The sequence below is a fragment of the Limulus polyphemus genome, unplaced genomic scaffold (genome assembly GCF_000517525.1).
Source record: "Limulus polyphemus unplaced genomic scaffold, Limulus_polyphemus-2.1.2 Scaffold4018, whole genome shotgun sequence".
NCBI lineage: Eukaryota > Metazoa > Arthropoda > Merostomata > Xiphosura > Limulidae > Limulus > Limulus polyphemus.
In genome coordinates this window covers 55,742-80,492 of record NW_013669628.1, presented here as the reverse complement: position 1 = coordinate 80,492, position 24,751 = coordinate 55,742, and the positions used below count along the sequence as shown (strand labels likewise).

The 24,751-nt window shown below is 33.7% G+C and overlaps 1 protein-coding gene across 1 annotated transcript in view; it reads right to left on the bottom strand.

The window, feature by feature from the left end:
• The window catches only part of LOC106470461 (arrestin domain-containing protein 4-like), a 63,283-nt gene that overhangs the window by 3,815 nt on the left and 34,717 nt on the right, over positions 1–24,751 (bottom strand). Inside the window, exon 3 of the mRNA XM_013931021.2 lies at positions 9,107–9,229. Within this exon, the coding sequence (XP_013786475.2) occupies positions 9,107–9,229 (123 nt within the window). The remainder of the gene's footprint in view (positions 1–9,106; positions 9,230–24,751) is intronic.

Sequence of the window (24,751 nt, the reverse complement as noted above, 5' to 3'; positions counted from 1 at the left end):
TCTCGTTCTTCATGTTTTTTTCTTTTTCCTCTAACAACTGCTGTAATCTCTCTTCTTGTTTATTTTGTTGTTCGAGCTGCCATTGTTGTAGGTTTTCTTGCCACTGCTGTATTGTTTCTTCTTGTTTCTTTTCTCGTTCTTCATGTTTCTTTCTTTTTCCTCTAACAACTGCTGTAATCTCTCTTCTTGTTTATTTTCTTTCTCCTTCAACCACTGCTGTAGTCTCTATTCTTGTTTCTTTTCTTTTTCCTCCAACAACTGCTGTAATATCTCTTGTTATTTTGCTGTTCGAGCTGCCACTGTTGCAGGTTTTCTTGCCACTGCTGTTGTCGTTCTTCTTGTTTCTTTTCTTGTTTATTTTCTCGTTCTTCTTGTTTCTTTCTTTTTCCTCTAACAACTGCTGTAATCTCTCTTCTTGTTTATTTTGTTGTTCGAGCTGCCACTGTTGCAGGTTTTCTTGCAACTGCTGTTATCTCTCTTCTTGTTTAACTGCTGTAACTTCTCTTCTTGTTTATTTTCTTTCTCCTCCAACCACTGCTGTAGTCTCTATTCTTGTTTCTTTTCTTTTTCCTCCAACAACTGCTGTAATATCTCTTGTTATTTTGCTGTTCGAGCTGCCACTGTTGCAGGTTTTCTTGCCACTGCTGTTGTCTCTCTTCTTGTTTCTTTTCTCGTTCTTCCTGTTTCTTTTCTTTTTCCTCTAACAACTGCTGTAATTTCTCTTCTTGTTTCTCTTTTAGAGTTTACAAACATCAGACTATATATAAAAAAGTTTACGTACAGTGGTCGAACACATGAATTTATAAAATTCTCTCAGCAACTAGAGTACGATCACTACACTGGAGTATTAAAAAGTCAGGATAACTTGATAAGTGCTTTTATTTTGTCTCGTTCAGCTGCCTGTCGATATGCAGCAAGATGTACCTGTGACGTCTATAAAGCAACAGGGATGTATGTGCGCTGATTACGTCATAACAGGTGTACAATCTGTTTTAGATTAGTGGAAATTTGGATTTTACTTCTAGAAACCTGCTTAATGAAAACTTTAACTGTTTTCGCTATACGTGAAATTGACGTGTACTATGGAAGCTAAATAAAAACATCATTACACCTAACTTGTAAATGGTGCTTCATTATTATAATAATAGGGAAACAAACTTTTCAGTTATCAAATATTTAAATAAATAGCACGTACAAAACATTCACTCACTGTCATTATACGTCTAAAAGATATTGATGGCTGCTCTAACTCAGGGTTTTTTCTTTGGAACTCATAAGGAGACTGATATGCACTCTAATTCAAGGTTGTTTTTGGATATTCTAAAAAGGCTGATGAGTACTCTAACTAAACGTTTTTGATGGCTGCTCTAACTAAACGTTTTTGATGGCTGCTCTAACTCAGGGTTTTTTCTTTGGAACTCATAAGGAGACTGATATGCACTCTAATTCAAGGTTGTTTTTGGATATTCTAAAAAGGCTGATGAGTACTCTAACTAAACGTTTTTCGATGTTTTAAAAAAGACTTAACATTTTTGGATATTTTAAATGGTCTGATGAGTACTATAACTCGAGGTGTTTTGATATCTTAAAGAGAGGGAGGAATGCTCTTACGGAAAGTGTTTTTTATATCTTAACAAGACTGACGAATACTCTAACTAAACTTTTTCGATATCTTAAAAAAAAGAGTAATCTCAGTAATGAAGGTTTTTTTTTAAAATGGCAGGTTTCTTTATTGGCATTTTAGTGTCTAAAGAAATAATAGGAGTTTCACCAGTTGAAGTAATTTTCCTAATTACTTGCTCAAATGTTTTTTACATCAGATTACACTGGTTGGAATTTAAAGAACTGTTTCCTACTCTGCAGAGTAAATAAAACAAAACAGAAAATCAGAGTTCGATACCCGCGGTGGATAGGGCACAAGTGATTCATTGTGTAGCTTTGTGCTCAACAATAAAAGACAAACAGAGTCTATTACTCTTAGCTTTGTTCAACGGAAACTGGAATTCATTACGAGACATTTCTATTAATCTAAATAGAATAACGACCTATATTTCCGGAATGTATCTTTATTGGCTCACTATTTTGCTATTACAGCTTCGTCAGCAACTCCCGATATCCTATAAGTTGGCTAATCCAGTTGAAATTAAACTTGAACACCGTCATCAGTTAATCAAGCATCGATACACGTATCTAAAAGGTTCAGATCATACTAAAATAATATCAGACATTCTTAAAATGAATTATATTTTTCATAAGACATTAGTATTATGCCTGTGTTTCTTGTGGCCTAATAAACCCCGGATTGAGTGAAACTCGTCGAAGGCGAATATAGTGTAGTTAGTATATTATTAATATTATACTATTATAATTCTTGATAAAGAATGTAAAGCTTAAAAACATAATAGACCTAATACTAACATCTTATGGCAAGTATAATTAATTAAAATCATGCTTCACCAGCTTAGAAAAGGCGTTCACACCAAAACAGTTCTTGAAATAAACAGAACCAAGAATGATAAATAAACAATAAGTTTAAATCAACAGGTGAGCTATTAAATACATGGGATTTAAAAGAGGATACGTTAAGTATGTGAAATACATCTTTATACTTGTATCTTTAAAGATGTTTAAAGATGCTTGTATATTTCCATCCTATGAATAATTATGAAGATTGGCCTCTAGTATGGAAATGTTGACTGGATTCGTAAGATTTTAATATGATTGGATTTTGACAAAGTCTCTAAATGGGTATAATATATCTTAGACACGTGTATCAATCTTTCATTAAATGATGACGGTGTTCCAATTTAAGTTCAATTGAATTATGAACTTGTGGGTTATCGATAGCTCCTGAAGAAGCTGTTATAGCAAAATACAGAGCAAGTAAGAATACATTCTGGAGATATAGGTCGTTATTTTATTTACATTAATTCGAACAAAATCAATAAAACACATCAAACTGGAAAGAAACTTTTCCCGTTCGTTTGGTCAAAATCATAGGAATTTTAGGTTTTCTTTCTGCTTCTAACGTACAATCTGCTAGAGGAGGAGGTAACGTACAGTCTTCTAGAGGAGGAGCTAACGTACAGTCTACTAGAGGAGGAGCTAACGTACAATCTGCTAGAAGAGGAGCTAACGTACAGTCTGCTAGAGGAGAAGCTAACGTACAGTCTGCTAGAGGAGGAGCTAACGCACAATCTCCTAGAAGAGGAGCTAACGTACAGTCTGCTGATTTTTCCAAGCCGTTCCCTTGGCTGTTGCTAGAGGAGGAGCTAACGTACAGTCTGCTAGAGGAGGAGCTAACGTACAATCTGCTAGAGAAGGAGGTGTTGCGTCAGCGAGGTCACGTAACTAGTATCACGCCACGTCCTTCTAGAAGTATCCTGTTCCTTCATGAATGCTCTAGCGTTCACTAGATATGTGTTAGTCTTGTATATATAAGACGGTCACAATGTGACGGGACAGTGTGTGTGTGTGTAATTGAACTGAGTATTGTTGAGTCGAGCACGAGCACGTGAGACGTTCATAGAGAATTATAGCGTTTGTTATAGAGCGACTGTTGAACTTAAGTGTATCGTAAAGTTGTATTCGGAAAGAATAAACCAGTTTTATTTAAGAAAAGACTTGTGTCGCTAAAGTTTCGTCCGAACGAATTTACGGAAAATTAACTAACGAACGGAGACGTAACAAATTGGTGTCAGAAAGTGGGACAAAAAAAATGGAAACGAGAAGCGGCAAATCAAACTACAGCTTAGCAGATTTGATGGCAGCAATACAAGAACAGCAAAAGAAACAAGAAGAACGAGCTGCGTCTATATTAGATGAGACAAAGCTAGGGAAGAAGTGCAATATTCTTCAATTGATTGTTACATTTTACCTCATCTTATAGGGGTTCCAAAACTTGCATCAACTCCATCTTAATTGAACAAAACAACCCTACTCTAAACCAACACTCCGGGGTGCCTAGATACCTCTTCTAAGTTTCACAACAGTTCCGGTCATGTGACTTCTTTGTTCAATCTGTATATATATATCCGTGTCTGTGTAAATTACTTGTACCTGATGATGACAAAACCTTGTCGAAACGTTGTACATTTGCTGTCATGTTAAACTTGTATTAAAGTTTTTCTTCATTACCCATTTAAGCCGTCTCCAGCCATTATAGGATGACTAGGTTAATATATATATACTCTTCTAGTTAAAGAAATAAAACTGGAATTTAACCTCCCAATTCCATTAATGTCATGCATCGAATAAGCCTTTTTATGTTACATGTTATCAATAATTATACAGGACTGAGTACGTTATATTAAAACTATTTTTAATATGCAAATCAGCAAGTTACGTGATACCACAGCCGATATAAAGTCATGGTGGAACGGCATGTATCATAAATATATCTTGACATTGTTTGCCGTTTTGTTGGTTGTGTGTGCCACTCGGAAAATGATCGCTTTCGGGGAAGGGCGTGTAATAGCCTTTTCCGACGCAAAACATTCATACACTCAGATCATAAAGATGTGTTCAGATCGGAGATTTTGAATTTTCAAACGGAGACATTCCATGTACTTAATGTAATTGGAAAATAAAGATATGTGAATCAAATTGGAGCATCCGTGTTTTAAAAGATAATTAACATCGAAGAAGCCAGGTGGCATTGTCAACAGTCTACAGCAGGAATACAGAGGCTGTAACAGTGAAACAGCCACCTGATTCATGTTTGGTATCGACTATTTTATTGTTAACACACACCGTACATAATGTCTCAGTACGTGTAAAGTTGCATACGTTTTTTTAAAGTCAAAGATGTCTTTTTACACGCCCACAGAAAATTTATTCTGTACCTTCCACACATACACAGTGTATAATACATAATATGATTACAACTACCTTTTATGCTTATTATTATCATTTTGTTTGTTTGAAGTTAAGCACAAAGATACACAATGGGCTGTCTGTGCTCTGCCCACCGCGGGTATCGAAACCCGATTTCTAGCATTGTAAGTCCGCAGACATACCGCTGTGCCACTGGGGGGCTTTTATGCTTATTAAATGTTGTATGATGAATTATGACGTCATTCGAAGAATCGTATATATAACAAGTAACTCATAGCAGGATTTGTTTTGTTAAAAGATTTAGGAATCATGTGCGCACGTTGAAGTTTTCAGACAAGTACCTGTGTTATTAACTTTCAAATATGCAATGTTTGAGCTTAAAATATATTTAATGAACCATTAATTTATATTACACCCATAGAAATCCTACTTTCCGATGAACCTTTTCAACTACACAGAACATGTATATTTGTGAATGGATTATGAATGTGTTGTTTTTTTTAAGTGATTGTGATACGATACCACTTAACGAAACTAGTCGTTTCAGAAACTACCACGTAAAGCCAAATATGCCTACTATATCTAGGGCACACAACAGACTGCTCACGAGAGTATCTGAATAGCCATGGTTCCGAGAGTAACCCAAATGACCGCACTACTAGGTTTGTTACCTAAATGCTCGTCATGATTTACCTAATATACTGATACAAAAAAATAAATAAATAAAAATTAAAGACCAAATGATGCTCGTTAAATTAGTTCCAAATTTCTGTTTAAACTAAATATGCAGTAAATATCAAATGCAAAGAGATAAATTGTAAGAAGTAAACGAAGAATGATTGTTTTATTTATACAGGTTTTTACAAACTTAGAACGTTGTGGGTTAGTAAACTTTAGTGCGCTGCTTTCCCCACGCCATTTGTTTTAACACTTCCATATGACTCGGGTATCAAAAGGTATAATTTCTTCTTGTATATATCGATATATCTTAACCCTAATGCTGTTTATGTCCATTACTCTCCTGATGATTATCAAAATTTGTTACGAATTCTAATAAGAACAAATCCTAAGAACAACACCTACAAACCCTGAAAACTAATAACATACCTGATGTCAAAAACCTTTTATTTGAGCCAGAAAGACCAGTTGTTAGAAGTAAACGTAACTTTAAATGAACTAGTATCTCATACTTGTGAAAGTAAAGATGAACGGCTAAATATATGTGTGCGTGTATTACACATTTATCACTGTAGTTTACGAAATTTTGCAGTGTTTATTTAAAAGGAATATAAGAAAAGTACCTAAGATTTTTCTTTCTTTTTCATACCACCATTCTGAAATCATTTTTTAGCAATTAATACATTTTGAATGATATATAAAACAGGCGATTACTTTTATCTTCAACAAGATTAAAAGATGTACTTAAATGTTCATGCTTTAACCCTAAAACTGGAGTTGATCGTACATAAATTAATGACTGTGTCGTCATCACAATATCCGGGAAATGATAAAAACTATTAAAGTTACCTTGCTACGATAAATTAGTATCAAAGCTTTCGAGCAATGTAATTTTTGTGCTTATCGGTTCACCTCTGGTAGAGAAATATTTAAGATTTTGGTGAAATTTCATTGTTGTTGTTTTTTGTCCCTCGGTGGGTCAATGGTAAGTTTAATGACTTACAATGCTAAAAATCTAAGTTCGGTATCCCATGTTGGACATAAATACTCAGTTGTATAGCTTTGTGCTGAAAAACAAACGCGCAAACCAATGTCTTTTGTAAAGTAATTTATCTATAGAAACCTCTTTTCAGTGCTTAACTAGTCCTGTTGAAGTTAAAGGGATCTAAAAAAGAACGGTTGTTCAAAAACGTTAGAACCTAGTCAACTAGGAGAAGGAAACCGTGAAGCAGAAATAATATATTTTCGTCTTCACGTTTTAGTTACTTTTATTGTCTTAGATCGTTCAGTGATTGAAATACTTAGATATTAGTGATCAGACTTCAACCAATGACAGTCATAAGAAACAGTCGAATAACATATATTGTTATTTCTAGTAAGTGCGCAGAGTATTTTATATGTTATGAGTATGTTGAAAACCATCCTTACAGTGTAAAATAAGGTCAAAACGGAGTGGCCTAGAACAAAAGAAGCTTTACTTTGGAAAGACTTTCTGTCAAGACAACATTTTGTGAGTTTTATTGCACTTTTCGAAGAAAATATATCGAACCCTCAATTATATGTAAAGTTTCACATGAGAAACTAAACTAGCGGTTTTCTCTCTCTTGGACTATCTACTGTGTCTACAGTGGAGAAACGAACCCCGAATTTTAGCGTTCTAATTCAGTTGAGCTACCACTGTCCCACCGGAAAATTATTAAATGAAGGATAATGAGTTCTTTTTACGTTCAACCCATGAACTTGTGTAAGTAAAATTTCAAGACACGATTTGAATTAATGCTAAGAAATCTAAAATCCATCAAAGTCAAACAATGCTTTATGGAAAAGATGTACATAATTTTAAATACAACGTTAAATTATTCTTGAAACAAACAAACAAAAAAACAACACTCCCAAGCGAATAGTTAGTTTCGCCACCGCAAGGCGGGAGATTTTATTCGTTTAAACACAAAGCTACACAATAGTATATGTGTCTATCTGCACCATGTCTACAGAAGGTATCAAACTCCGAATTTTAGCGTTATAAACTATCAAAGCTTATCGCTGAGACAAAAGGGGAAGATGGAAGGTTGAGTAATTATACACCTGATTTTTTATAAAGTTCACTTTTATTATAGCATGGAAATGTTTCGTAGTTTTTAAAAATACTTTTACTTTCACGGAGAAAAAAAGGATAACTGATTTCAGCAAAAAGCCAGTTGAAGTTGAGTTTCATTGAATGCATGTTTAAACTGTTTACCTAACATTACATACAAGGTTAATAACCATTTATGTAATACAGAAGGTAAATTTTAAGTTCTTCCTCAAAGACATTTTGTGTTAACATGTTATCAGGAGGAACAAATTCAGGAGGGACGTCAATTATGGTTTCAATTAAGGATATTTAAATAGGATGTCTTACAAAAACAGCTTTGACATATACAAGCTAAGCTTTTGTTTATTCTTTTCTTTAACAGGTCTGTTTAACTCGATACTGGTTTCCATAACGTTATGATGCAAGTAAATATATCTTTGAGTTTATCCCAATGAAAGTTAATATTAATTTCTAATATTTAACATTAACAGTAAAATCTATCTAAAGAAGACAATGTTTTATCAATTCAAGGTTGTATAGATTTGTTAGAAATTGCATCAGGCCAATAGGACCTGAAACATAAAAGATGTACCTAAACTGCGAACATAATAAGAGGGTCAAAAACATTTGTTCTTGTCTAAAATAGTATTATAAAAAACCCAATATGTTCTTGCTCTTTGGTTTAATTTTAAATTAGTACATTTATTCCCTTGTTTTAACCACCCGCTCCACTATACAGTAGTGTGTTGTCTGTCAGTCAGTCAGTAGACACTAAAAATGACGTCGCATAACGGACGCTTAACTTTGCAATTTGTATTGTCGTGATGTCAGTAAAACGTGCGCAGGTCATGAATCACAACACGGCATGACATATGAACTTCAAAAGCAAGAAATATTTGTTATTCTTAATTTTGGTTTTATTTACTCTTGAAACAGAACACGTTCGGGGACCCTGCGGAAGTACATTTATTTTAAGCCTTAATGTTTCTCTATCTGTTTATCAACAAAACTTCTGCAGCTTTTAACATTCGTCGGTTTCTCTTTCCTAAATAGAAATTACATAAATATTTATTTCATTCACAAGGCTCAAACCTCGACAGTCATGTAACGAATGTTATATAAGTAATGACTTTATTGCTTCGGATATACGCTTAGTAACCAGTGATTGCTTGCCTTAATCTAATAACAGACCTGATCTCCGACCCATCGTTTATCCCTAAACCACGCCCTTTTTACAGCAACATAGAAATTATTGGTATTAGAAGTGTTTATAAACAAACTGCTTTCAGAAAACATTAATATCTGTTACAGTGTTGACACCTCTCTTCAGAAACATCACGAATTGTCCTTTCTATAGTTTACACGATTCTTTGATGAAATAACTTAGATATATATGCAGTGTTTCTTATTAAATATTAATACTCTTTGAAAGGATTTGGAAATTTAGATTATATAACTTAGATTTATAATAACGAATTTAAAAAATAAACTAGGATCAAGTTTTCTATTTACACTCACCTTTACCCCAGATGACCGATCTACTGTCCAGAAACACTTGGTCATCTTTAACTGTTCTTCGATCGCCACTGACCACCACTTTCCATTCTGCGTGTGCTTTGCCCCGTAGTAGCACACGGATGGCTGTTAAGACAAATACAATAATAAAAAACAATTTGTATTCCCGTAAGTGTGACAAGTATTTTCTAGAATATTCTAGAATGAAAATGAAAGTTCCTATGACGTTTTACCGAAAACAATAACTGATTACTCGAAACATCTTAGGTAAGGTAATTGATAAAAAATAATTATAAGCAAGTTACTTACACATACCAGAACTAAAAGTTAACCAATTAATTAATATAGTTAATTTATCATACCATTTTAATGAGGTGTACGTAAAGTCATAAAACAAAACCATTTGATGATTAGAATGTGATGATTGGGGACCGTCGCTGTTCACGAGGGTTTCGGACGTAAATTTTTGGAATTTCCTGTTTACTAATTTGTTGACTACTCAAAGTAAGAGTTTTACTAGAATAATACATGATCTAATCACTAAACGTTATCATGCATTCTGGTTCTGTGACTCAGGTGACCTCTAATTTCAGGAAGAATTTAAAATATCTTAGGAGTATCTTTCACGACGTAGGTATAAGATATTAATGACATAAACAAAGTTTCTAGTTTCATCTACAATACAATGTCAGAAAACGTCAATGAAAATGTAACAAAAGACATTATAGTAATCCTCATTGTCAGTAGTAAATAAAAAACCTTATAGCTAGTCATAAAAACCTAACCCAAATGCTTATAAAAGGTGATGTGTGTGTGGAGGGGGGAGGATGCACTGTTAATTTAACAATAACAGGTTTGTTATAATTTAATATTTCCATTTTTTAAAATTATCTTCAAACCACTCAAAAGTAGAGAAAGTGTGTCTGTTGCAGTTGATTGAAATTAACACGTTTCGAATACCTTAACTGTCGATTTATCCGTTAACCTAAAAGATTATCACCAGCTTGAATGGAAAACTGATTAACTAGAATTACCGATGGGGCACCCCATTTTTCTAAATTATTTATGCGTCAAATTGTTTGTGGATTGATGCTTTGTTAGTTACAGGGTCCCTAATAAAGTGGGAGTGAAACACAAAAAATTCAAACAAAAATACGACCGATATTGCAATGAATTCCAGTAATTAGTGCCGAGAGCTTCTGTGTAGGTAAGTGGGTTTATTCCACCGAATTGTTCTGGTTAGTTCCATGACAGAGTTTTGTAATAGGTAAAAAACATAAGTTTAGTCAACAAGATAAAATAAAACTAATCGGTAATTTGAGGATTAAGCAGCTGAAAGTAGTTTTAATAAATTATTTTCTTTCTTTCATTTTTTTTTTTTACTTTTTACCATCATCTCTACATGAATCCAAAAGTGAAGATATGGCTAATCAAGGTGGCTAATTAGGCCTAACTTTTTAGTTTTTGATTATGCCTGTTGTTAACAAACTATAATATTTTAATGCGTGGTAGAAATTGTATGTGTATACTTACATATACAGTATATATACATATTTAACACGTATAAATAATACACGTATACAGTATGTATATGTATAAATAATACACACATACAGTATATATACATATTTAACACGTATAAATAATACACGTATACAGTATGCATATGTATAAATAATACACATATACAGTATATATATGTATAAATAATACACGTATACAGTATATATGTATAAATAATACACGTATACAGTATATATATGTATAAATAATACACGTATACAGTATATATGTATAAATAATACACGTATACAGTATATATATGTATAAATAATACACGTATACAGTATATATTTATGAATAATACACATATACAGTATATATGTATAAATAATACACATATACAGTATATATATGTATAAATAATACACGTATACAGTATATATATGTATAAATAATACACATATACAGTATATATATGTATAAATAATACACATATACAGTATATATATTTAACACGTATAAGATTTCCACGTTATAAAAAGGAGTAAGATATGATTTGTTTGTTTGTTTGTAATTTAGCAAAAAGCTACACAGTAGGCTATCTGTGCGCCACCCACCACGGGTATCGAAACCCGGTTTCTAATGTTGTAAGTCCACAGACACACCGCTGTGCTACTGGGGGAGGGTGATAAGTTATAGAACCTCGTCATCGTATAAATTCTATTTTATCTCTGCAAATATTTTGCTGCTTTTTGCACATAAAGCAATAAAACGATAATTTTCTACACTATTGATCTTGCATAGAGAATAATTCCTTTTCGATTACAAAAAAAGGAAAAACATGTACGGGTATGTTGACCAATACCTGTCATGCAGAGCACGTTGTCAAGGGTTTACTGCGTGTTCACCTGAAAGTACAGAAGTATTTCAGATTCCGTACTAAACTTGAACGTATTCTTTCTAATTTATACTTTTTTAGTTATGAAACTTAAATATGGTTTTCAACAACATTATTTATAAATGGTTTTGATTTTTTTTATTCTAAGCTTTGTCATTCTTTATGGAAATGCCAAAAGCGTGTTGTTAACTAATGTTGTTGTATATTCCTTTCATGAATCTTATATGCTGTTTTAAACCCTACATCTATGTAATTTACGAAGTGTACAAGTTAATCTCGAGTTCTTATCACACGTACACGTGGTTATCAAAAATCGTTTAGAGAACTAAATACATATATTATTTTCAGCCTTACTTTTAGGGTAAACGTTGAATGCATTATTACAGTACTGAAAAAAAAACCAAAAAAAACTGAACCCCAGATTTTCTTCATTCAGTGGCATATAGCGGTGGTTTGTATTTGTTTTACACTCCTCATACAGTGGAGTGACCATTACGAGGATTGGAAATAAGTCACACTTATCATTCCCCATTGGTTTGTCATTAATAACCCCATTTTTTACATATTATAGCTTTTTCAACTGTACTGTGTTTCATTTATAGTTATCAGTGGTCTATTTGCAGTAAGCTGATATTTTTATTTCTTTCCTTCTCACAATGAACGATAGTACAGAATGTGGAACGAAGCGGAATTATAAATCAATATATCTGGTGGGGCGACCACGATTGAAATTCCTTAAAAGTAAAGTACCTGATATATTGAATACGCGGTGGAAACATTCTAGATTCCATTATGATTGAATAAAAGATATTTGCTAAGGATAAATGAACGTGGTATTCCACACAACGACTCTATATCTCCATTTAGAAATATAAAGGCAAGGAATCATTATGATAATAATAGGGATACTTGAAAAGAGTTTAAAAAAAAAGTACTGTAAACCAAAAACAGAAAGAAAAGCATAACGAGGAAAGGATAAAGTTGAAAGAAAAAAAGGATAAGTTAAACTGTGAGATACAATAAGCTTCCTTTTGTATATAATTTTCTGTATTTTAAAACAATCGAAATATCAGTTTTCATGATGTTTATGTGCACGAAACAAATTTCTGATCTAAGAAATATCGTTTTATGAGTGCAATAAGAGTAAATGATACAGGCCAGAATAAGGAATCGGTAAAATACGTGTGTGAATAATAAAGAGAAAATATAGATGTTATATTTACAGACAATGTATGCAAGAACAGTTATTTGTTTAAGAGCAAAGCCACATTAGGCTATCTGCTCTGTCCACCGAGAGAATCGAATCCCGGATTTTAGTGTTGCAAGTTCGTTAACTTACCATGTGGGACACATGGGGAAAATGAAGTAATTAAATGGCTCACTACACTGAGAAACAATAGAGTTGGATGGAAATATGGTCCAAGGCTGTAGATAATTTTTAGCATGTTAAATAAAAACAAAAAGTCATTTTGTACACGCTACGTTGATGGTAATATGACTTATAGTTGTACTTTAATACAGTAGGTGTAAGAAAAATGACATGAAGTGATTTCAAATGACCCTCTGTGATGTATAAAATTGATAATTCTTGCGAATATAGAGACATTATTTGGTCGCATGTTCCAACTAACTACTCTATAGATAACTCGATTTTCTCAAATTTTGAAGACGAAAGCACATACAAGACGTAGTAGAAGATACGCGGCCCTAGGGATACATATGTTGAGGAAGATACACTACTTCACTTTAAAAAGGCTTAGTAACATTAATGAACTTGAATGCTGTTGTAGCCAACATAATTTATATCAAGATTACCTAAAGAAGGGGTAGAAACAGCATTAAGCAGATGATGCAAGCCATTCCAGAATGGTGGTCATGGGCAAATGGTTGGTTGGGTTGGTGAATGGGAGGGAAGATTTAAAAAAATGAGATTCTTGGATAAAGACATGCCTAACCGAAATTATTTTATGTTATAGATACACATAGGTTGATTGTGCACTATGCGATGCATTCTACTAAACTACGGGGGAGGAGAGAAAATGATTTCAGGTTCATCCTAATTACATGAACTGGAGTTTGGTGTATGACTTCATTCGACTTCTGCTACACTGCCTAACTTCCACATACGTTTTCGAGAACATCCTTTGTATTTAATCTTTGGAATTCATCTCAAGTAGAAGAAGTCCACTCAGAAACACTCCTCAAGCATTGTCTGTAATTTTCTGCTCCGTCACAAGCATGAAAATATTCTGGTACAGGTCAAACTCCGATCTCCATAGGGCAACATCAGTTGTTTGTATTGATTTATTATCCTAAGCCCATCTCCCTGTAAAATATAATTTATACCTATAGTATATGAGCATATTTTATTTTATATATATATTCCCTGTACTCTTGCTTTCTGTATAACAACCCTCTACTTCCACATCCTTACACAGTAGTTGGTAGAGAACCAAGAAGGTGACCTTGGAACGTGGAACTGTTGCCATACAAGATTACACGAACAGGCCATAATTCAGTGGGTTTAAATGAGTGCTCTTCTGCTTTGCTGAAAATGTAAGTTTCTTTGCTGAAGAGATTGTATTTTCCGTTTCAGAAAATAGTAGATGTTGCTCTAGTCGTCAGTCTGCTACTTAAACTTTATGTTGAACTCTTTTTTCCTATAAAATCACTGTACTTCTATTCAATTCTATATCTTTACTAAAGTCATCACATTCATTATTTCTTATATTTATTCAGTTATGCTTTGTGAAGTAGTTCTTCGTCTGTTAAAAAAACTGTAACAACTTCTACTCTGTTACCAAATACAGGAAGATACGAAGTTTAAAGTATGGGTATTAACCTTTATTGACACCTGTTCTTTGACCTAAGGTCGTCATCAAAATTTTGGATATTAGGCTCACACTAAAATTATAGAATTCCTATAGACTTGAATATTGTTAAAGGAGGAGTTGATATACCAACTTGTGCAACATTGTTCGTTCTTATAGAGTATTCGGAATGAAAATATTATAACGGAAGGTTTGTAAGTTTGTTTTAGATTTCACTAAAATCATCACGCCACAGCTCACACCATTAAAACCCAACCCACAAATCATATACCCTGTGTTTGGAAGAAAGCAGAAATCCTAATGTCGTGTGTTCCATCTTTGTTAGAATATGAGTGTATAAACAAATCAGTGTGTTTACGAGTAATAGTGGCAGAAAGTTGGTATAACATAAAGCTTCTCTTTTATTGACTCTTGCGTGTATGTATGTGCAAAAGTCTTTCAGAAATCATCCTTTCTTTGGGCTATACTTAGTGATTGAATACTGTTGTCATGGTAACGAAGCTATTTAGGACCCCAGTCGTTTGTGGAAAATTCCGACTAGTGAGTACAACCCACTATCGCTACGATAACGCCACATACTTGTCGAGCCGCTCACAAGATTTTTATGTAAAAAACAAACAAACAAAAAACAGCATGCAAGTACTGCAAGCAGTGGCTGTATATATATATATAGATACAGATAGATAGATAGATCGTGTCTGTTTTTTGTGAAAATATTAAAAAAATAAAATAAAATATACTGGCAATTTCCTCGTTGACCTTTCAGCCAATGATGCTTCAAAAATTGCTTAAATATTTGCTTTCTGGGTTCTGGCTCAGCTAAACCAAGTTGTAAAATTTAGAATGTTAACATGACGTCATTTGCGAAGCTTTAAAGTAGTCGTGGTTTCACCAGAACAAATAACTTTCATTAGATAAACAAGATATAATTCCTAACTTTTAACTACTAGGTCTTGAGAAAAGCAGTAAGAAGCTTTTATTCGAACAAATTTGTGATGGCGACACGATAAACACGTGTGACAACAGTTAATCTCTTAAGAATGAATATTGTCTGACATTTGCAATAAAGTACAATAATAATATGTGTGATATGCGTAAAATCACTTAAGAGAATGGATAAAGTTGGAAATGAACAGGATATAAAAGAAAGTAAATGTTCACATCTATAAGAAATAAAACAATGAACAAACGTATCCAAATGAAATGCATTAATATGTATGTATAGTTATATTTATATGAAGATAAAACGACATACAAAAGGAAGGAAGAAAAATTAAAGTTAATAGAAACGCATTAAATGTTTTTCCTGGAAAAATCACTGTGATAAGTTTCAATCTAATCATGCCATTAACAATCGAAACTTACTCCTAATGCGCATGCTCATTATGACTATATTTCTCTGTCAGTTCTCTTATTGGCCAAAGGATGCTACATCTTAAAAAATCTAAAGGGATGAGTAGGCAGAGTCTGATATAGATATATAGGCTGTCTAAGGGCTTTAGTAAAATAGCATACTCATTAAGCCTGATATAAACGAAGTCAAACTTACCGGATAACTGTGAAATGGAGAAAGATTTATATCATTTAATGACAAAAATAAAAGTGCCTTCGTCCAGAGCTATCAAATGAAACCAAAATCAGCTGAGTTAACCTCCTAATTTCTCATTTACGTACAATAAAACAGAAAATTGTATTTACTTTTCCTACCGATTCCTTATTCACACTTGATATAATTTAAAACAGTAGCGAGTAATTAGTGAGTAGAACTGGTACCTGAAGAATAACCAACGTGGAATAAAAACATTTTTCTGTTGTGAGAAGAAAGAAAAATACGATTAATCTATGCGCATGCGTCTTAGTTTTAGGAGTACTTTTGAAACACATCACAATAAATATTTAAAGTTACATCATACTGTCAACTTCTCAGAAAGGCCTGGCATGGCTTGGTGGCTAGGGCGCTCGACTCGCAATCTGCTGATCACGAGTTTGAATCCCGTCACCGAACATGCTCTTTCAACCGTAGGGGCGTTATAATGTCAACCTTACTTTTCTTTGGTAAAAGAGTAGCCCACGAATTGGCGGGAAGTGGTGTTGACTAGCTGTATTCTTTCTAATCTATCGCTTCTAAATAAGAGATGGGTAGCATAGATAGCCCTCGAGTAGATTTGCGTGAACAAACAAACAAGCTGTTCAAAATGTTAATGAAGTTGATCGGCAATCGTCATAGCTTATTTTGTGGTCCGCGCTTGCGAGCGTTATTGAAATGTACATTTAATGGCGAAATGCATTTCGCACATAGATTAAAGGTACATTAACTTTTATAAAAACACACTGTCACGTGATACTGATCACATGGTACCGTGATAACTTACAGTGTCTCGTGGCCACAGTTATATATAGAGGCGCTGCTCTCTCTCCTTTATTTTCTCTGGTCGAATTTCATTGTTGGGCGGATGATTATCTGACTTTGCAGGTGAGTAGTTGAAGAAGTCAAATGCGTGAGTCACCTGCCCAATACGTGTGACTTTACGGGGCTGTTTTAGATTCAAGACTAATTGTTTGTTAAACGTCTTTTCAGAGTGACTTCTAGAACAAGCACGTTTAAGAGGTTTCATTTTTCATCCATATGCGCAGAGAAATAACGAACAAAGCCTAACAAACGCAGACCGAAAGATACTTCCAGCTGCAGTAATCTTAAAAAGGGTCGTGGTACCCATAGCAACATGAACCATTAATAGTAGAATATACGAACAATTTTACATATCCATTTAATACGAAATACACTCCACGGTGGTGATGAAAGATACAACAGTACACCAATTAAACCCTTCTTAGAATAGAATACAAAACAAAATGAATGTAACCTTACAAAGGTATACAGTCTCTATTCCCTGTCGTTTAGTTTTTCTAACAGAAACACAAGTTTTTGAACTGCAGAAGATTGTAATATAATATATAATACAAGAAAATCTATTTGTTTGTAATTAAGCACAAAGCTACACAATGTGCTCTGCCCACCACGGGTATCGAAATCCGGTTTCTAGCATTGTAAGTTTGCAGACATACCGCTATGCCATTGGGGGTTTACAAGAAAAGAATAAATACTATCTCATCATCGTTTTATCCTAACATAACTCATATTTTAATGTAACAAAAACGTTATCTTTTGAGTCATAAGAATCTAATAAAACAATCCAGATATAGATAAGTAGAAAACTATTGGTTGTGATATAAACTTTGATGACGTAACATGAAGATTAACATTCAATACAATTTAAACTTGCGATTTTAATAAAAACATCTCTTCAACTATGATGGAACCCAAAATGAAACTAACAGTGATATATCGCGCATCCAATATTAATGAGCTGTTACTCTCGTCCTCTTCATCTTGGTAGAAATCCTTCTAAAGAATTTAATCAGTAAGAATAAATGGTCACGAACCGATAAGATCAATTAGGACTATGTATCAATCGGTAATGTGTCATTCATCCCAAAACTTCAACCATGGGTTTTGGTTTGGGTTTTTTACATGCAATAGCGAAATTGGAGCTATTAATAAATAGAAGGTATGAATAATCTGATTTCCAAAATTAATTTAATTACCAAGTATATATATATATATAACTATCAGAAATCATAGTAGAATAGATGTCAATAACAAGGAATCTCCAACGTTTCAAAATAAAGTAACCATCACTAACTGGTACATGTGTACACATACACACACGTATATATATATAGAGAGAGAGAAATAAATAAATCGAAGTTAGAGATGACGTATGAATGAAAAACTACACCAAATTAACTCTCCAATCAACAGTTATGTTTAACTCCATTGATCACATGAACTAAAGTGCAGTTCTTTGTGATAACAGTAACTGTTCCAATGTGCAGTCCCTTATTGAATCAATAACTGCTCCAAAGTGCATTTCTTTGTGACAACAATGACTATTCCAAAGTGCAGTTCCTTTTAACATCAGTAACCGCTCCAACATTCATTTTCTTATGTCAACAATAACTGCTCCAAAGTGTAGTCCTTTGTGACAATAATAACTGTTCCAAAGTACAGTTCTTTGTAACAGGATTAACTGCTTCAAAGTACAGTCCTTTGTGACAGGATTAACTGCTTCAAAGTATAGTCCTTTGTGACAATAATAACTGTTCCAAAGTACAGTCCTTTGTGACAACAATAACTGTTTCAAAGTACAGTCCTTTATGACAACAATAACTGTTCCAAAGTACAGTCCTTTGTGACAGTAATAACTGCTCCAAAGTACAGTCCTTTTTTGACAATGATAACTGTTCCAAAGTACAGTCCTTTGTGACAATAATAACTGTTCAAAAGTACAGTCCTTTGTGACAATAATAACTGTTCCAAAGTACAGTCCTTTGTGACAATAATAACTGTTCCAAAGTACAGTCCTTTGTGACAATAATAACTGTTCCAAAGTACAGTTCTTTGTGACAGCAATAACTGTTCCAAAGTACAGTCTTTTGTGACAATAATAACTGTTCCAAAGTACAGTCCTTTGTGACAACAATAACTGATCCAAAGTACAGTTCTTTGTGACAAGCAATAGCTGCTCCAAAGTACAGTCCTTTGTGACAATAATAACTGTTCCAAAGTACAGTTATTACCTTGTCTAAGTGTAGACTTTGATGGTCTATTGGAGATAATATCATTAATATGAGGTTTTAATATTTCAGTCACTATTACCACAACCGAGCAATGATCAGGAAAATGAAGACCTTATATCTTGTAATCCCTAGTGTAGTATTGTCAGTAAAAACGATGATATATATATAAGAAAAACAGGATATGTCAAATGCACCTGATGCCTTTAACGAATTTTTCTATTGCTTCCGAACATCTAACGTGAACAGCTGTAACAATAAAAAGTATTGTAGTAATAGTATGTCCTAGACCACAGTATATCCGGAGTGACTTAGACTCGAACCTTAGCCATCTGTCTGGATCCTACATCACCCTGTTAATCTATTTTTTCACACTTGCCTAGACGTTGAGCCAAAATTAAAGCCGGGTACCCATTCGTCGTTCTTTATCTCTACAAACAACTCCTTTAACCAAACTAGTTTTTTCGTTAGAATAAGGCATTTATCGATCCACTTCTGTTACGTGTACATGTTGTGTTGTAATCTGCTTCTTGGAGCACTCAAGGCAGAATGTGTGGAGGTATCACTATGATGTAGATTAATTCTCTTCTTCATCTCTCTAGGCGTCATCTTCATTAAGGTACAATACGAATGCTTCGTCAGAGTGCATGTTTGTCTGTATATAACTTTTGTACTTATATTAACCCATTTAACTTTCTTTTCCACGGTTGGAAAAAAAAGCTCAAAATTATCCGACGGAAATCCGCTCTAAGTGTTTTTTTATTATGATGAATTTATATGATATTCAAACGAGTTTTACAATAGTATGTTCACATTCTCCACTTACAGCGTTAATAATAACTATTTACTAAACTATAAATATTTTTTCTATGGCGAATGCCTTGTGGCTGTTACAGCGTTCCGAAATGCATGTAATTGAAACAGTTAATATAGAGAAGTTGGAAGATTTTTAGTTATAGCTATTTCGTGGCTTCTCCATCCTTCACTCTCTGCAACATATTATAAAAGCATTTATTAATTCTTGTAAGATATTTCTTCTATCAGAAAACTCGGCCTGGCATGGCTTGGTGGTTAGGGCGCTCGACTCGCATTCTGCCGGTTGTGGGCTCGAATACCGTCACCGAACACGCTCGCTCTTTCAGCCGTGGGGCGTTATAAAGTGATGGTCAACCCCACTTTTAATAAAAGAGTAGCACACGAGTTGGCGGTGGGTGGTGTTGACTAGCTAGTATATCACTGATAAATAATGGACGGTTAGCGCAGATAGCCCTCGTGCAGCTTTGCGCAATATTAAAAGAAACCAAACACACCAAACTATTATCTCATTGTGTATGACATATTCTTGCGCTTGCATGACTAAAAGAGCTGTAATTACTTACATTAATTACTTCGATTAGAACTGACCTCATTAGTGCTATGCTCCTAATATAAAAGCGCGTTTATATAACTTAAGAAATATCAAGTTGAAAACATAAAAAAGGTACTTTTTGAATACAGTTTGCCAACAAACTGAGCATCTTATAAAACCAGAATCTCGTCTCCAACTGAACGTTTCGGATCTAAATATACCGGCTGCAGCAAATGATAAGCCAATAGCAGTCTGACGTCAATGGTCGTAGGATTTGTTGTAAACTTTTAGCGTGATGTGGGGGGTCACTTGGAAACACGCATGAAACTTGCCATAGATTTTGTAACAATTTTGGATATCATCTTAACTTCACATTTAAAACTGATCATCCATAGTCCTAGCAGATACTTCATGATAAGCATCATCAATTTCTGAGTATTTTTCATCTGTAATAAAAACCGTAATCTCGCGAATGCCGTATTCTGGTATAAGACTGTAAGCAGTGATAATCAGTAGGCTCGCTTTACATACGAGTGAGGCAAGAAAAAATGAAACGAGATATATTTCAATTTAACATTGTATGTTACCTTAGATTTCCCAATCATCAGACTATATAGAAAAAGAACCCAACATAAACAAACGAAAAATCAAGGAATATATCTATTAAAAACACAGTCATTTTAAACACTATGGTTGTTTTATCACTTGAGTACCTTCAATGTTAACAAAGTTTTCATTCACAACATTTACAAGTTGGCATTAATTCTACATGGTCAAGCAATAATACAAAACAATGTACATACGTATATATCCATGTAAAAGTTTTTCACAAATCACGCTAAATAAGATTCAATGAAACTATTTGTAAATAACAACGGAATAGACTATTACTTACCAAACTCATAGCAAATACCAGTCGTTCATTGTTTAGACTCACCATACAGCTTTACAATTCACGAAACACAAGCATGCTTCTAAGCATTGAAGCGGTAGCGTACATCAACATTACAAATTAGAGGATGTCACAAACAAAAAATACAATGAAATGCGCACCATCAGCTTATCCGAAAAATTATATTGATTTTCTGCTATTATATTTTAAAGCAAGAGTGACAGTGGCATAGATAAGTCTTTATCTAATTTTCTTGAATAGCTGTGAATAATTATAAACAACCTATGTTTTGACAGCGACAGTGTAATTGGAATGAGTTTGATATCAAATATCAATGACTTCCGACGAATTAACAACAAAGTCAGTAACAAGAATTTATAGAAAATAAGTCAAAAACCCAACAACAATTTCTACAACTACAATGCAAATCACTCCATAATTACAAAACTCTGCATTTCCCGAGGTTTAACAAACAGATCACATAAAAATAACATCTGCAACTCACCTAACAAAACAACTAAAAAACCTTGAACACATGTTTGAATCTGGGATACTTTATGCACGTGGCGTATGGGTAAAATGATGGGAGGTAGTTTTAAAACTAATCTTTAGAACAACTTCTTGTATAACGTGTTGTTCATATAATTAACTGTGTTGTACATGTGGATTCTGATGGTTCATGTTAGTTGTTTTTAGTCGTCTTATACTCACTACAATGGTCACTTTTGGAACTAAGTCCTGATTGTATTGATTTTCTTCTCTTTTTTTAATTGGTTAATAAACAATAGTTGGACTTTACATCGTTAATAGTGTTATAATAAAGATATGCCAAATTTTTATTGAAATACGTTGCTAAGTAGTGACACTAACTGGTTATGTTTAGGAAGCTAAGTGTTCTATTATTTAATGTGTTCTTTTATCTATATTTCAACGTTATGATAAAAAATTATAATTTGCGAATATTTTCATTTTAATAGGAAGTAGCACGTAAGTTGCTGCCATGGCAATGCTCTCAGTGCTCGCATTATTCTCTCACGTCTTTCATTTGCTTTTCACGTTTGTGTGAAAATTAAGTTAACAGAGGTATTTTGGCTGTACTTAACTTGATATATATATATGTGTGTGTGTGTGTATCAATATAGCATACTTCACAGCTAAACAGGCATATGTATGAACATGGCTTTAGCATAATTCCGTTATTTGGGGGAAGCAAGTTTACCCTCTATTTACCATATATGTGAGCTACAATCTCAAATCTAAATGGAACTGTTTTAATCTGACTTTTTGTTTTTTGAAGGAATAAAGCATTTTCTTTATTTGGCATGACCAAATGGGCTTGTGTGTTGAAGAAGGAGAGTTTTTGTGATAACTTATACACATGAGGTAAGAGGAAATTATTGAGAGTTTTTGAAGTCTTATCTTTGAAATATTAAACAAGATGTTTTCTGTACATTTGACTGCTTTGTATATGCAAACTTTGATGATTCGTATACAATGTTTTTAGTTGTCATGCACTCACCAGGGTGAATCTACATTTATATAGTATTATCTAGTATTTTGAATTATTCTACAGCAAGATTGTTTACAATATTGAAAATAAATATGAAGCCCAATCTTTCATTTCCTTCATCAGTACGAAAAATCCAGTACTGTTTTTTTTTTTAATTTGACCTTATTCAGGGTTACTGATCAGGGCTAGAATTATCTGAAACCGGTATGACTCAATAGAATCGAATCATAGACTGTGCTTTAAATTTATTTTGATGATTCGTTTGTTATTAATGTAATTGTGTTTGAAAACTGTGTTGAATAACATAACATAATGTTTTGGGACAACAAGAGACCTATTGGTCCATCTCGACTGTCCCATCCTCAAAACTAAACTAAAACTATTAATAAATAAGTTTAAAAAGACTTAAAGCCAGCTCTTATCATTCATATACTTATCAAGCTTTCTCTTAAACTCACTCAAATCTACTGACTCCACAACAACCGAATGTAACCAATTCCAAAGACCAACCACCCTGTTCGAAAAATAAAACTGTCCAGGCTGATGATGTCTCCTATCCTGCCAAAATTTATATTTGTGTTCCCTAGTCTAAAACATTTTTGTTTCAGTATTATTTCTTGGCACTTATGTATAATGGTAAAATAATAAATACCACACAACGTTTAAATAGGTATGCAATTAAAAACATTTTAATTAAGGCCAATATATGACCAATAAAAAGTTGACTCTACATGTTTCGACGTTGCAGACGAAAGATTTTCAAAATGTCGTCCTCTACACTTCTGTTTCTACAACATGCCGTCCATTCAACTAAGTTTCATCTGTTCCTCAGTCCATTTTTTTCTTTTACCCAGAATAAATTATGTTGAAGTAAAGATATTTTCAGCGACTTCAGTATTGTATTAATTCCACATTCTTGTGTTTTTCAATATCAATACTTGAAATAATATTTGATATTTAAAATTAGATATATAAAATTATGATTTAAATGTTGTACGTTTCTGACACTCTGTGCCGCTAAAAGTCTTTGAAGAAACGTGAAGAGGAATATAAAATTGTAAAGGGGGAGTGTGGTTGTGCCCTTCAAAAATAATAAATTGTTCATTTTATTAAATAACAAAATGTTAATTAAAAGAGGGGTTTCTTTTCTCTGTAGAAATTCTTTCCGCATAAGAAGATCATTTCATTATGATAAAATGTCACCAATAATAGGAACAGAACCAGACAGGAGTTCCAATGATTTCACAGTGAGTAAGCAAGCCTAACGATTTTTAATAATACTGTTACGTCTCCGTTTGTTAATTAACTTCCCGTTACTTCGTTTCGACGAAACTTTAGCGACACAAGTATTTGCTTAATAAAACTGGTTTATTCTTTCCGAATATAACTTTACCGATACACTCAACTTCAACAATCGCGCTAAACAAACGCTGTAACGTCTCTCGTGCTCTCTGACTGCAGTTCAATTACTCACTATCTACCCAGACATTACATTCCCCTCTTTTATATACCAGCCCACCCTATATCTAGTAAGAACTAGAACATTCGCCAAAGTACACGATAGTTCTAGAAACGTTGCGTCACAGTAGTCATGTGACTCGATGACGCAACACTGCCCCCTCCCTAGTATTGTTCGTCCCGAACAATAACCACATACAATAAACCAATAACAATAACTTAATTAAAATGTACAGAATTACAAACACAAAATTACAATTCAACAAAGTCTCTTAATTTTACGGGACGTATCTTCTTCCGTACTGGTCTCCGTCTCGTTGGCTTTTGCTTCATGTGGGGCTCATCCGCTTCATCAGTAAATGTCCAATCATCGGTAACAGTCACATCAGTGGTAGTAACTTCACCAAGAGCTTCACCGTTTCCCTTCTCAAAACTGAGTAGAGTTTCTTCTTCGATGGTGGTATCTTCAGGTGGCACGTCTTCAGCAGCGTCATTTGTTCTGTTTTCCACTTCGTCCCAACTGAAATGTCCTGGACCGTGATAACGCCAAAACCTGTTGGCATGCACCAC